The sequence below is a fragment of the Populus nigra genome, chromosome 18, assembly GCF_951802175.1.
Source record: "Populus nigra chromosome 18, ddPopNigr1.1, whole genome shotgun sequence".
Taxonomy (NCBI): Eukaryota; Viridiplantae; Streptophyta; class Magnoliopsida; order Malpighiales; family Salicaceae; genus Populus; species Populus nigra.
The window spans coordinates 565,551-579,267 of NC_084869.1; the positions used below are offsets into that span (position 1 = coordinate 565,551).

The following is a 13,717-nucleotide window of genomic DNA, read 5'->3' on the forward strand; positions in this document are numbered from 1 at the left end:
AGTCATCATTAACACCTATTCTGACCACCAAAATTGTTGAAATTGGTGTCAAATGATTCTATTTGGTATAAGGAGTCTTATAATGGTTGTTTTAAGTCTCGATATTGCATAAAAAATATATTTAAATCGAGGATGATAAATTTTATTCGGTTTGATTTTGTAATTTGGATCAATTTTTAGATTTATTAGATTGATAAATTAGTTTCTAGATGTTCTAAGAGTATTTGTAGAGTGCTTTAAAGCTAAAATGAGTTGAAAATAGATTCTTTGGGTCGAAATTCACTGTCATGTTTTTCCAACATTATAGTAGTGGAAAAAATCTGAACATGTTGTTTGCCTTTAAAAAAAACAGATAACAAGTCCTTCATATTTTAAAAAAAAAAAACAGCTCCAACATGTAAGTCTGAACTCAAATGTCCACATGTTTCAGCTTTTTCTTTCAAAGGCACTAGGGTGTTGGGCCATAGGCTTTAAATGTTTAGGCTCTTTTTTTTATTTTTTTTTATATTTAGATTAAATATAAATTTATAAAAAAAATATTAATGAACATGCTTGATTTCATAACTCGAATCACAAGTTTAATGGGTTAAGTTATAACATTTAGACTATAATTTTTTTTCTTTTTATTTGTTTAAAGCATTTTTTGCCCCTTAATTTAAAATAATACGGTTTTGCCATTTGTTATCAATAGTCCTTCTTTTTATTCAACTTAAATATTAAAAAAAATACAATTTCATTATTTCTTATCAATTATATACTTTTTTATATCAATCTCACATGCCTAACATGTTTTTTTCCTTAAAAATATTTAATACAAAAAAATTTCCATGTATTTTATTATTGTATAAATCTATTAAATAAAAAATAATCTTTAAAATAAAAATAGCAATTAAATAAATTATCAGTTGTTGATCACCAAACCCAACCTGCTATTTGTTTAACTTGACCTTCTAGGCGGCGGAGAGATTAAAAGATGCACTGTATTTTATTGCCATGGTCCAAACCTTGAGGGCTCCCACCAAGCTGGTCTAATGAAAAAACGCCACGTTAACAAATTGGTTAGTACGTACGTATACGACTACCATCTATCTAGTACATTAATTCAAGATATTAAAAAAATCACCAAATTGATTCCAACACACACCATGGCTTCTGGGATCCACGTCGTTGGAACCAACCACAAGGCCTTGTACCAAGACAGAGTAATATATTAATTATGGACTGGTTTTTCCTTGGTGTTGTTTTCTCAAATATCCCATGCCGATGAACACCAGAATGCATACCAATCGGAGACTCCCCTTGATCGGAGCCATTGATGGTGTTCCGAGGTAACTCCAAGAACTGTCGCAATTGTGCTCACTTTATAAAACTGTCAACATGCATGTTGCTATTTTAATTCGATAATATACATAAGTTAATTCAGCTGAAAAATCATGTAAACATTTTTGACATAAGAGTCACGCTATATGGGTTTAAATCAAAACAAATTGAATCTCAACATGATCCTGGCTAGACATTTCTTCCTACACCTCCAATCAGATGCGATAACAAGAAAGTCGATGCACTTGGTACAAAAAATAGTGTGTAACAGTTCTACAATTATGTATTGGCTATGTCATCGATGTCTTGCATTCGAGCTGCGCATTGTCACGCCATGTAAGAACTTGGTATATCCAATAAAACTCAACTTCCCATCAGAGCTTCTAATCCAATCCTTGACTGCAGAATAAGCCGTAGGGCCCAAATTCATTTCCTGCAGAAATTATTTGATTGTCAGGAGGTGTTTGATTGAACATAAACTGGTAGCGAGCTAGTAAAATAGTAGATGCAGATACCTGTGCCAATTCCTCCACCGAGATGACCTGGTTTCCTTCTTGTTCAAAAAAACCAAAGGCTTCAGTTGCAATGTTCTCCCATCCTTCCAGGGCTTCGAGCTGATGTGTGCTGATTGCAGCAGCACAGAATTCCTCGAACCCCATTCTCTTGTGAGCGAGCTGTTCCATCTGAAATTGGAAGCTGAGATATTAGTCTTGGCCGTTGGGGTTCACAGCATGACAAGCTCCTCGTGCAAGAGTCACATGAAATCATATCATTTAGTGATTTCCAAATGATATAGAAGTAGAGAGGAAAACCAATAGAGAGTGATCAAAGCCATCCATTTAGAGAACATAGCTGTGAGAGAAAGGCAACGGCAAGAGATTCATGATTTATGATCAAGGCTCTTGTTCATGTTTCACTACATCCTACTTTCGAGCACAAGCACAAAGTTACTAAAGGAACCATGTGAACAAAACTGGAAAATGTGAGGACTATTGCAGGTGTTCCCTCTCAAGAACAGATGATGAGTTGATTTTTCAATAGTCCCTATCAAGGAAATAAGTTGATCAAATATTTCACCTCAAGCTCCAAAATGTTAAACAACTCACGTAACACTAACCTAAACGAGATAAAGTCAGAAAGATTAAGGTAAGGAAACTGTCAAGTGTACTAAATATATAGCCAAATGAACTTTGGAATCAACATTATTATTTTCTTTTCTTTCCGGAAAATCTCCAACAATGCTGTGGAAGAAGCCAGCGGAATAAGTAAATAAACCTTACCACATTTAAAATGTCTAAAACCCGTGATTCCTTCATGGCATCAGTAACATGTCTCGTCAAAGCCTGCACTTCACCACAAGTTTATATGTTGTGAGAAGAATATACTGAAAAACAAATAACTAATACAATACAAAATTGGATCCATTAATCAATCATGTTATACTTATAAAAAATAAACTAACAACCTCTGTTTGAAAATGTCAAAATTTCACGTAGAGAGATAGAGAGAAAAGAAAGCTTTGACTAACCACTCTGAAATTATTAAGGGATACGGATCCATTTTTCGGTTCCAAGAGACTAAATTGAGTCTTGAGATAGATGAGCTCATCTTCAGGAATGGCTTTTGAAAGAGCCTGCAAAAGTTAAACAAGTAAAAAAACAGTCCCAAATCGCAATTCTACATGATAATGAGTATTATATAGAAAGCTACTATGCCTGAAATGGTGGACAACTAGATTCAAATCACTCAAAAAAGAAAACCAACCTACACATTACTCATTGACATAATCATAAAATCCCATTATTTTCCTTCTTTTTTTTTCCGTTCTTTATGAGGGAAACGGTTCCAATCAGAATGCAAGTGTTCATGCATAATTATTGTCACCGTTGCGTGTTTGAAAGCTGTGGTGTGAAGTAATACAAATAAAAACCAGTCTCAATCTTACTTAAAGAGTATTCAGTGGAAAGCTACTATGCTCCAAATGGTGGGCAACGAGTGCCACATCACTCAATAAAGCAAAGCAACATACACATTACTCAATGACAGTGATATAATCCCGTTATTTTCCTGTTCTTTCCTTCTTTTTGAGGGAAAAGATACCTTTAAAAATACGAGTGTCTATGCATAAATACCTTCAATGCTGCACGTTTGAAAGGTGTGGCACGAACATATGACTTGACCAACTTGAAGATCAAAATATCCAAAGGCACAGCTGGATTTAAATCTCGTAACCATGGGTGGGCTGCAAATGTAGGAGATTTTATTAGTTTCCACAAAGATGAACGCACAGCGTAAACTGTTAGTACAAGGGATGCACAAAACCATACATATCCAGAACAGAGAGGGAGGGAGAGAGACAGAGATTATCTATATATTCAGTGTTCACTGATTAAAGTAATGGAGGTTCTGAAATATTTGCAAATAACTTACTTAGAGCCTGAGCAGCTGTCATTCTTTTTCTGTGGTCCTTGTTCAGAAGCCTTTTGACAAAATCTTTAGCTTCTGGTGACACAGAAGGCCAAGGTGAATCATCAAAGTTAGGATCAGCTCTTAGCACAGAGCGGAAAATTCCCGATTCAGTTCTTGCCCAGAAAGGTCTACTTCCGCATAATAATATGTATGTTATCACACCGGTACTCCACATATCAGCTTCGAGATTGTACGATCTGTGGAGCACTTCAGGTGCAACATAATATGCACTGCCAACAACATCGTTGAGATGACCATCTGTGGATGTATAAGAACTGAATGTTTTGCACTCAAAAAACAGTTGGAAATAACTAGCCTGTATTAAAGGGAACTGGTTGTAGCAATAACCAGGAAAAAACAAATTTGCACGGATGGCTGGAAGATCTAATAATTTTGTATGATTTGAATCCATGGAAAGTATCCGTGTTTTACTTCAAGCAGTTAAATGCAATTGACAGCACAGTCATAAACAAATAAATTCATATGGAATTGCCAATGATGTAAGTTTCTGGCAGTCAGCCAACCCAAGCTTGTATGAGGACAAAGGAACCAATGCAGGTTGGCTGGGAAACACCATGAGTCAGATATAGTTCGATTTCATTTTCCTTTGATCCACAATTTCCTATTTGTTCTTTTGTGAAAAAAATTCCTAATTGTTGATTTTTCTTCTGTTAGCATAAACTTGAAAGAAAATGAAAATCAGAGATTAGAAGAGAACGTAAAAATATTTCTTTTTATAAATATCATATTATGCCCTGACAGAAACTGAAAAGGAAAATGAACGCAAATGAAATCTGCATTTCACACGGAATTTCCTGAGGCGCGACACAGGAGAAGTTTGATTTTGAGCCTTTGAATCCACCAATAAAAATGCTTTATATGTGACATTATTTTGTGGAGCAAATCAACCTCCCAGTGAATATGAAATTGTAACTGGGACAATTTCACAGAGAAAATAGAAAACCCTTTGACAAGTTTATCGGTAAGCAAATGTTACCTGGCCTTACAAAATCAGATAGACCAAAATCGATAATCCTCATTGGAGCATCCTCATCTCTTGAGGTGAAAAGAAAATTCTGCCAAGTGGTCACAGAATACATGGTTAAGAGCTGGAAAGGAAATTGATGGCATAGTGTCCTACGACATGAGTTTGTTACTTTAAAACATTGAATCCAAACAAAACAACAACATACTTTAGTGCCCATGCTTATCAAAGTACCTCTGGCTTTAGATCACGGTGAGAAACCCCTTGAAGATGACAATAGGCAACTACACTTAGAATTTGCACAACAATAGTTTTAGCATCTTGCTCGGTGTACCTTCCCCCTCTGCAAAATAGAAGCCACAAAGAATAGAGTCAAACAAAAAATCTGAAGTCCAAACTATAAAGTAAAAAACTGAAGCATCACAGCGAGTAGAAGTATTCCCTTCTCCTTTACTACCTTGATAAAATTCTGTCCAGCAGTTCTCCACCTTCACATAACCTGACAATAACAAAGAGATTTTAAAACACATGAGAACAAATTTAGAAATTTTGTGATGGCATAGTAAGTAAACCTCAGTTAACTCAATAGCAAACAAATTAAATTTATAATGGAGGGTTAGGTTCATCATAAGCATCAGCTCAATTCATGAAGGTGTAAATAAAACATCAAAGAAATCATCCAAAACGAGAGGTTGAACTCCGGTAAGATAAATAATCTTTTCGAAGAAGAAGTACAGAATATACATACTCCATGGCTATGTAGACATTATTTTCATCCTCAAAAGCATCATAGAATTTGATTATATTCTTATGCCCCGACAATGCTTTCAATATCTTGACCTCCCGTCGAACATCTTCAATTGATATTGCTGTTGTCATCTGCCAATCAATACCCATTTAGTTAGCAAAACACCCCAACATCGATTCAGTCATACAATACATCAGCTAGCTAAAACAATCGATTTCATCTCTAATGGCAATTGCAGCTCTTACAATGCTTGCTCAGGTCAGCAATGCTAGACACTAAACAACATCAAGATTTCGTTTTTTGTTCGACGGCAAGGGATATTCTCGATCCAGCTAATGCATCAACAGAAACTAAATACGATCTTAAGGGCACCCATACTCATTGTATAGCATGTTTAAAGGATAATGTTTGCTCAGGTCAGCAACATTGTGACATTAAACAATATCAAGACATAGAAACATGAATTGAACAAGACAGACAACCGGCACAATCATATGGCATGTTTCAAAGACATGATAGTTATCACAGGTGAAAATTATGGCATTCGGACAGATGAAAGAGGAAGTAGACAAATGCTGACACAACCGACAGAAAACACACGTATGTACCAGCAAACGAACGGTCAGGATTCATCAATCAAGACTAACACTGAAAACAATGCACCTTAGCTTTGGAAATGATCTTGACAGCAACAGGTTGTCCTTTAAGCTCTCCTTTCTTTCCTTTAGCCCAGCAAGTATGCCCAAAATGCCCTCTCCCCACCTCCTTTCCCAACTCAAACTTCGCCGCCAAGTTCTTTGGATACCCAAAATTCTTATCCAAACCCCCAGTCCCAGTCCCCGCCGCTACCCTCTCTCCCCCTCCTCCCTCTCCGCCACCATCCACCGTTATCGGTTGCCCCTCCTGAGACTGCTGCTTCCCCTGCACCCGCCTCCTCATGATAGCCATGATCGGCTTGGCCGGAGAAGGAGGCGGCAACGGCCACCGGAACTTCCTCCCCGGCGTCCTCGCCGGGGAAGGCGATGGCATGACTCCCGCGGGAAGTGGGCTCTGAAATGGGCTGGCTGCGAATGAATTGGCGTAGCCATTGGTGGCAGGCGGTGCCACCTCAACTGTCGCCGCGTTCGGCGGAGTAGCTGGATGCTTGATCGAGTTGATCACTTCATTGTTAACAGCTGACACGTCTTTGCTGCAGCAGTGTCCCATGGGTGGATACGGAGGTGCAGTTGTTGATCAGAGAGAGTCAGATCATCAGACGGTGGGCTGTGATATTAAGTCAGGTGCTGAGGCAGTAACCGTGGGAAGGAAATTTAGAGGGAAATACAAAGAAGGAAAGGTAAAGAAAGAAGGAGTTGAGAAATGGAGGAGGTGGTGGGCTATTAATATTTTTGAAAGTTGACAGAGAGAAGATAGAGTGACATTGAATTGTATGCCTTAATTGGTCAAAGCCAAATTTCTGTCCGTCCGATTATTGTTATCACATAAGGTGCCTGCGGGTCCCTTGTGTATTTACCCTTGATGAATGCCACTCATTGAAGAGTTAGAATATGCTGGTTTGAGTTTTTATTTTTATTTTTAACCCTATGATTTTAAATTAGCGTGCGTTTTTTTTCTATACTTTTGGATTTTGGTTATATTTGTTTTCACGGCTTCTATTTTTTTTCATATTTGTTTCCATAATTTTAATTTTAATTTTAATTTAATTATTATATAATCTTTGATTTAGATCATATTTTTTTCCATTATTTTGATTTTAAAATTGAGACTGTAAATATAAATCTGATTAGAAGTCAAAACTATAGGGATCAACTTAAAAAATGAATTTCGCTGGTTTTATACTGCTCAATATTACCACAGTATAAATATTTTTAAGGTCTGTAAATATTTTTCATGCTTTAAAACTCAGAATTTATTTACTGTTTAATTAAAGATAAGTCAACATGTTAAAAAAAAAAAAAACTCATTTTTGCGAGGGCCCGATTTAAAGTTTCCATGATGTGAATGCAATGAATGCGGCCCTATTCCTCATTGCAATGTTCTTATTAAAAAAAAAGAGCCTTGGATCCACAATAAAGCATATTTTAAAACAATTTGTTGTTATAAATTATTTATGTACTGATGAGAGATTTATTTTTCTGTTTAAGATTAAATCTCGATGATAATGTCAAAAATAAATTCATTAATCGAAACCAGTAGCTAAAATATAATGAAAATGTCTTTCTCTCCTATGTTATAGGAGACTGAGTGTATTTGTAATTGTTTTTTAAAATATTTTTTACTTTAAAATATATTAAAATTATTTTTTTATTTTTAAAAAATTATTTTTAATATCAGCACATCAAAATAATTAAAAAACACTAAAAAATATTAATTTGAAATAAAAAAATAAAAAAATTTTAAATTTTTTCAAATATATTTTTAAAACATAAAAATAAATAATATCTAAGCCAAGTAATTAACTCCTTCGTTTTATTTCATGGCTAGGTTTCACGAATCAGTTTTTTTTTTGTAATAATTTTGTTTTTGAAAAGAAATAGCATTATATTTCTTTGACTTACGTTAAGGAAATCTCTTGACTTATTTTAGTTTATAAGTTATGATATTATATTTATTGATATAATTATTGATCATGGTGCGTGAGAAAACGCGTTTTCTTGTGGAAAATGCTGCGTTTAATATTATTATTATTATACGAAGCTTGAGGAAATTTCTAGTTCGAAAACAGACGTGAATCTGCAGGTGGATACTTTTCAGGGAAGAAAAGGACAGGCAGTAGAAGACTAGGACAGGCCATTGATCCTCCCTTGGAAAAATCGTTAATTGTTTTCTCAAGGTTCTTCTTTTGATCCAAAAGTTAAAGATTTTGTATTGTTTTCCATGTTTAGAAAGCTGAAAAGTATGGCTGATGTCACCGCCAGATTTATTAAACTCCTGAGTTTTCCGTCCTCAACCCAACGCGCAAGCAATGAATTTGATTTTAAATTAATTCAATAATTAACATGTGATTTAATTAAAACATAATTTGATTTGTAAAAATAATAATTTAAAACAATGTTGTTTTATTTAAAAAAAAATTAAAGTCATGCCGTTTTGAATGCAGTTTAATTAGCTCGGATTAATCCTCTTATAAAAGTCGGTTTAATAACTTTAATTACAAAATTTTAAAACTAGTAATTGAGTTTGTTTTTCATGGGATTCAAATCTATAATGTAATTAATGATGAAAATCCCTTATAAAATGTATCAAGTTAGACATAGATGGATGGTCTACTAATGAAGTATTGGTCCAGCGATTAAGATATTGCTATATTCCTATAAGGATGAGAACACAAATTCGATTTTTATGAAGCGTATTTATTGGGAGAGACAGTCACAAACTCCAAATAAAATTAGTTTTATCCTTTAAAATGATGTGAGGATATCGAGTAAGAACCCAAAAAAAATAGAGGGATAGTCTAAAATCTGATTGTAGAAAAAAAAAGCATGAAAAATCATAAATATTTTGATTATTGAATAAAAAAGAAACAAGAATAAAGTCTAGGACCCTATACTACATGGTGGGTAAATTAGGGAGTTTAGTGTTGTCACCATCTCCAATTAAATGTTTTTACTATTTGAGCAACATAAGAAAATATAAAGTAATGGGTCATAAATTAAATTGCTTCTTCTTTGACAATGAAATTTATTGCTGTACGGGTTAGTGCATGAACATAAATCAAATTTCTTTTTTCAAGTAATTTTAATCTGTTTTTTTATATTAAATTCGGTTTATATAATTTGGTAAATTTAAAGAACGAGGCAAATTTGTTTTCCTAGTTAAAACCAGGTGGACTATACCTAACTTGCCTAATTAACTCTGACTAAATTAATTTTAATTAATTTTTAAATTTTTTATTTAAAACATAAATCCACAACTCTCGAGCTTGGATTAAGCGAGAATCCGCGTATAACTATGACTGGTCTTGGAACAATCAAAATACAGGTTGCCAAACAATCATGAACAGGGAGGTTTTCATACGGGAAACATTCTCATCTTTGACTTTGCTTTTCCTTTGTAATATATTTTCCGGCTTGCCGGTTCTGTTCCCTGTCTGGATCTTAGAATTGGTAAACGGTATGGGATGCGAAGGGAAATCTAATCAATTCACACTTCACGCAGTTTGATGAAAATATTAAAGATATATTGCAAGTTAGTTCACCAAGACACTTGCTGGTTAATCTATATTCAAACCGGCGATTTTAAATAAATAATTACTTTTATTATAGTTGTTCAACTTGAACTAGTCAGCAAGGTCAACCTTCAATATTTTCAAAAAAAATAAGTAAAATGGTATCATCCTATGAGGAAAAATCAAGTCATTAACCTGTTAATTATTTTTCCAAGTTTTATTTTTTTTGGTCAAAGCATCATCCTTTTAATTGTGTATTTTTTTTAAAAAAAAAATTATGAATCAACCTCCACGTGATGTTTTAAAACTACAATGTTATATTCCCAAGGTAACCAAGTTCTGTTTGCAAACTAGCTTTATTATTTATTTTATCTCACTTGTATATTGTCACGAAGATTGCCCTTACTAACCAGGGATTTTTTGTGACGGGAAAAAATAAAGAATTTTTATTTTTTATTAGTAAAAAATAAATGGATTTGTTATTTAATATTTTAATTACTAGTAACTCTGATTGGCTTTAAAGTCTAAATACATGAACTAGTTGTGTATTGAAAGGATGTATTATCTCTAGCACACCCCATCTAAAATAAAATATATTGTTTGTTTTTCTTATATAAACTAAGATATTGTTATATATTTCTAATAATTGATCTGTTTAAAGTTCAAGAAAAGTATTTCTTGGTAATGAGGTTTTTATCTTATTCATTTTAGAGTAAAAAAAAAATTGTATTTTTTCTTGTAATATCAATAATACGTTTTATGTGTAAGTTTATAATTATTGATATTAGAACAAACAATTTTTTTTAATATTTTTAAAATGTAGGTTAAGTTTCAATGATTTTAATAAACTGATTATTAAATTCAATATGCATACAAAATAAAACAATTATTTTTTGTGATTTTTTAATATGCTAAAATATACAAATATAATTTATTTTTAAGAGATTTGACCATATACAATTTAAAATAAAATTGTATTTTTTAAAAAAATATATTTGTTGTTTTTGTGAAACAAAACTGATTTATTTAATATTGATCATAATTCTAAATATTAAATTATATAAGGTAAAAAAAATAAAAAATAGAAGGTATGAAATTTTGCTTGAAACGTGTTTGCCAAACAAAACTTAAAGTCTTCAAAGACCATAAAAATGCATCTTTCTTTGACAATTTTTTGTCAAGACAAACGTGGCCTTAAGCCTCTAAAGGCTCAGCCCAATTAGGTGGACTGGGCTTCCTAGCCAAGCCCAAACCTGATGCAGGCTATACCCAAGGAAACCGTACGGGCTTAGAAAAACACGGGCATCCATGAAAAGAAAACAACCCACCTTTTTTAAAACATTGGCTTTGACCCACAAACAAAACTAAAAGCACCCTTCTTGTTCTTGAAGAATCAAAACAGCTGAAATCAAAGAAACTTGTTTTCCAAAACAACCCAGACCGATATTGCCTGAGAAATAGCCAAAATAAAACATGTTTCCTTTTTTCTATCTGTAACACCGAAATGCATTGTAAAGGGAAGTTTAAGCTTATGAAAATAAATAAATAAATGATCTATACTTCAGTGTTTATTCAGAGTCTTGGCCTTACAGAAGAAAATTAACTTCAACAACCCTAGGCTCTTCAATGTTTCCGAAAAAAAGAAACCTGGTTATTTCACTCCTCACTCTCACAGTCTCACCCTCATTTTTATTCTACAGTAAAACGGGACCTCATTAATCCAAACCACATGAAAAGGCAAGATGTAATTCTAAGAAAAATGTAGCAACTATTTCCATTACCCTTTGGTCAATACCTGGCAATATTCTTGGTTAGAATAGAGACTGATGCTCATGGCTGGAGCAAGGATATTGCGCCCGGCTAGAGAAATCTACTACTGCTCTTGACTGACACAAGTGGTGTCGCTGCGTTTGGCTAGAGAAGTCTACTGCTGTGGATCGATGCTGCGAATGGAAAAGAATTAAGAAGAAGTGGACACTGCTTGGTTGCTGTGGTGCTTGCTGCAGTAGTGTAGTTGGGTTGACCGGTTGAGTCGCTGGTCTGCTGAAGAGAGAGAAAAAAAAAGAAAAAAAAACAACACTGCTGCTGCTGTGATCGAGAGGAAGAAACTTTGTTGTCGCTGTGAATGGAATGATGATACTCTGCTGGACAGGAACCGTGAGGGAGACGATCTTGGTGGTCTTGAGAGGAGTTGTTGTAGCCGAGGAGGAACTAATATGTTTTGGTTGGATTGGACAGAAAAAAGGGTCTGTTTTTTTTTTTTGGGAATAGAGAGTGAAGGGTCTTTGGGCATAGAAGAGGAGAGGGGCTGGACGTTCAAGTATGGTGGAAGCTAGGGGTTGGCAGTGAAATGAGGATAAGGGAGAGGCTGTATGATGGTGTAAAGATTGTAGGTGGAGCCTTTGGTTACGGGGAAGGCCCTGTTAGTGTTCTTGGCTCTCTCTCTGTTTTTTTTTCTTTTTCTTTTTCTTTTTCAGGGTTGGCTTATGTTTCCTGGCTAAGAGTTTGCAAAAATGCTTGAAATGTAGTGCGATGGCGTTGATGGTGTTCGGTTCAGCCACCCCTCCAGCTTTTTCTTGTTTTTCCTTGCTTTTTCAACAGGTTGAGACAAAGTGAAGGCTTAAACCAGGGAAGATGACTTGGCTGGATTTTGCCGTTCTAGGTTGGTTTCAGGCTGGGAAATTAAGGGGAAGGTTGCTATAGTCATGGCTAGGAGATGGTTTTTGTGGGAGTGCTCATCCATCCTTTCCCGTGCCGCTTAGGTTAGGTTTTTTTTTTATATAATTCTCATGAGAGAAATGGAGAGGTTCTAAAAGGAATTATTAGTAATAAGGAATAGATCCCGGTAATTTGTTAAAGTTTAGGATAAAAATTTGTTCTATTATGCAACCGATAAAAAAGAAAATAAGATTGTTTTAACAAGCAAAACAGTGCTGGATAATGTTTTGGGAGAGATTTTCTAGGTGTTTTTTATATAATAAAAACTGAAATTTTGGTTTCAGAGTGAAGTATAAATATTAGGATATAAGTTCATGTAAGATTTGTATTGTATAATGAAAGACATTAGAATTGAAAAGTGGGCACTTTAGTGTTTTTTTTTTCAGAGATGAATGGTTTTTTTCAATTTGATCATTGAACCTTTCATACTTTGTAATATAGTTTCTAATTAACTATAATCTTTTGAATTTTTTGTAATTTCACTTTTGAGCCTTCTTCAACTGGACCATCAAATTTTAGGATTTTTTACAAAGTGATTCTTGGTTTTGGATTTCATCTACATGGTCCTTAATTAAATTTTATACTTTAAATTTCTTTTAATTATATCCCTAATCTTTCAAAGTTTTAATTGTGTTCCTAAACTTTCAATATTTGCAGAGTAATAAGAAATGGGCCTCCAAACTTAATTTTTTTTTCAATAGAGTCCTTAATTGAATCTACATAAACTATTAGAATTTTAATTAGTCCTTGATCTTAATTAATTCTTTTAAGTTTTTTTAACTAATTTTTAGACTTAATTCTTCTTCAATTAAGTTTTTAAATAAGTTAATTAAACCTGCTAGAAGTTTAATTAAGTCATTAGACTTAATTAATTCTTCTAATTTTAGTCAAGTTTGGATTTCAACCTCAATTTTCTTCCTTTCTTCATCTCATCTTAACTTACTATTCTTTTAGTATTTAATTTAGTCTTGTATAGCTTAAAGGCTTATATCTTTCTATCCAAAAAATATTTTTAGATTTTTTTAATAAAAAAACATATATATACGTTTTATAAAACAAATTTGGGGTTTGAAATTGGGTTACCATATATTTTAAACATAATAATTAACGCAATCACCTACTTAAAAAGTTATAGGTTTTGTGGATGAAAACAATTTATATTTGTGTTCTGTTTAAGTAGATCAATTTTTTTTTACATCACTAGTTGTTTGACGTGATAGAAAACTATTTTGAATGAGAACGATGAATAATTTAATTCTCAAACTACTATAACCAATACTAAAACTCCATCGATTATATATATATATAT

At 33.5% G+C, this 13,717-nt stretch overlaps 1 protein-coding gene across 1 annotated transcript; it reads right to left on the minus strand.

The window, feature by feature from the left end:
• Positions 1-1,360: 1,360 nt before the first annotated feature.
• On the minus strand, positions 1,361-6,921 carry LOC133678000 (CDPK-related kinase 4-like). Its single transcript, XM_062100145.1, has 11 exons — positions 6,186-6,921; positions 5,523-5,653; positions 5,232-5,273; positions 5,009-5,117; positions 4,787-4,865; positions 3,751-4,047; positions 3,453-3,562; positions 2,849-2,953; positions 2,601-2,663; positions 1,836-2,003; positions 1,361-1,753 (listed from the first exon to the last, which is right to left on the minus strand). Exons 1-11 carry the CDS (start codon positions 6,726-6,728, stop codon positions 1,616-1,618), a joined length of 1,785 nt encoding a protein of 594 aa, XP_061956129.1. The 5' UTR covers positions 6,729-6,921; the 3' UTR covers positions 1,361-1,615.
• Positions 6,922-13,717: the final 6,796 nt, after the last annotated feature.

Bases quoted from the DNA above. Each gene is read 5' to 3' on its own strand.
- LOC133678000 (XM_062100145.1), bottom strand. From the start codon at position 6,728: ATGGGACACTGCTGCAGCAAAGACGTGTCAGCTGTTAACAATGAAGTG. The intron at 5,274-5,522 runs GTATGTATATTC...TGTTATTGTCAG, and splicing joins AATGTCTACATAGCCATGGA to GTTATGTGAAGGTGGAGAAC. The intron at 1,754-1,835 runs GTATCTGCATCT...TAATTTCTGCAG, and splicing joins CGGTGGAGGAATTGGCACAG to GAAATGAATTTGGGCCCTAC.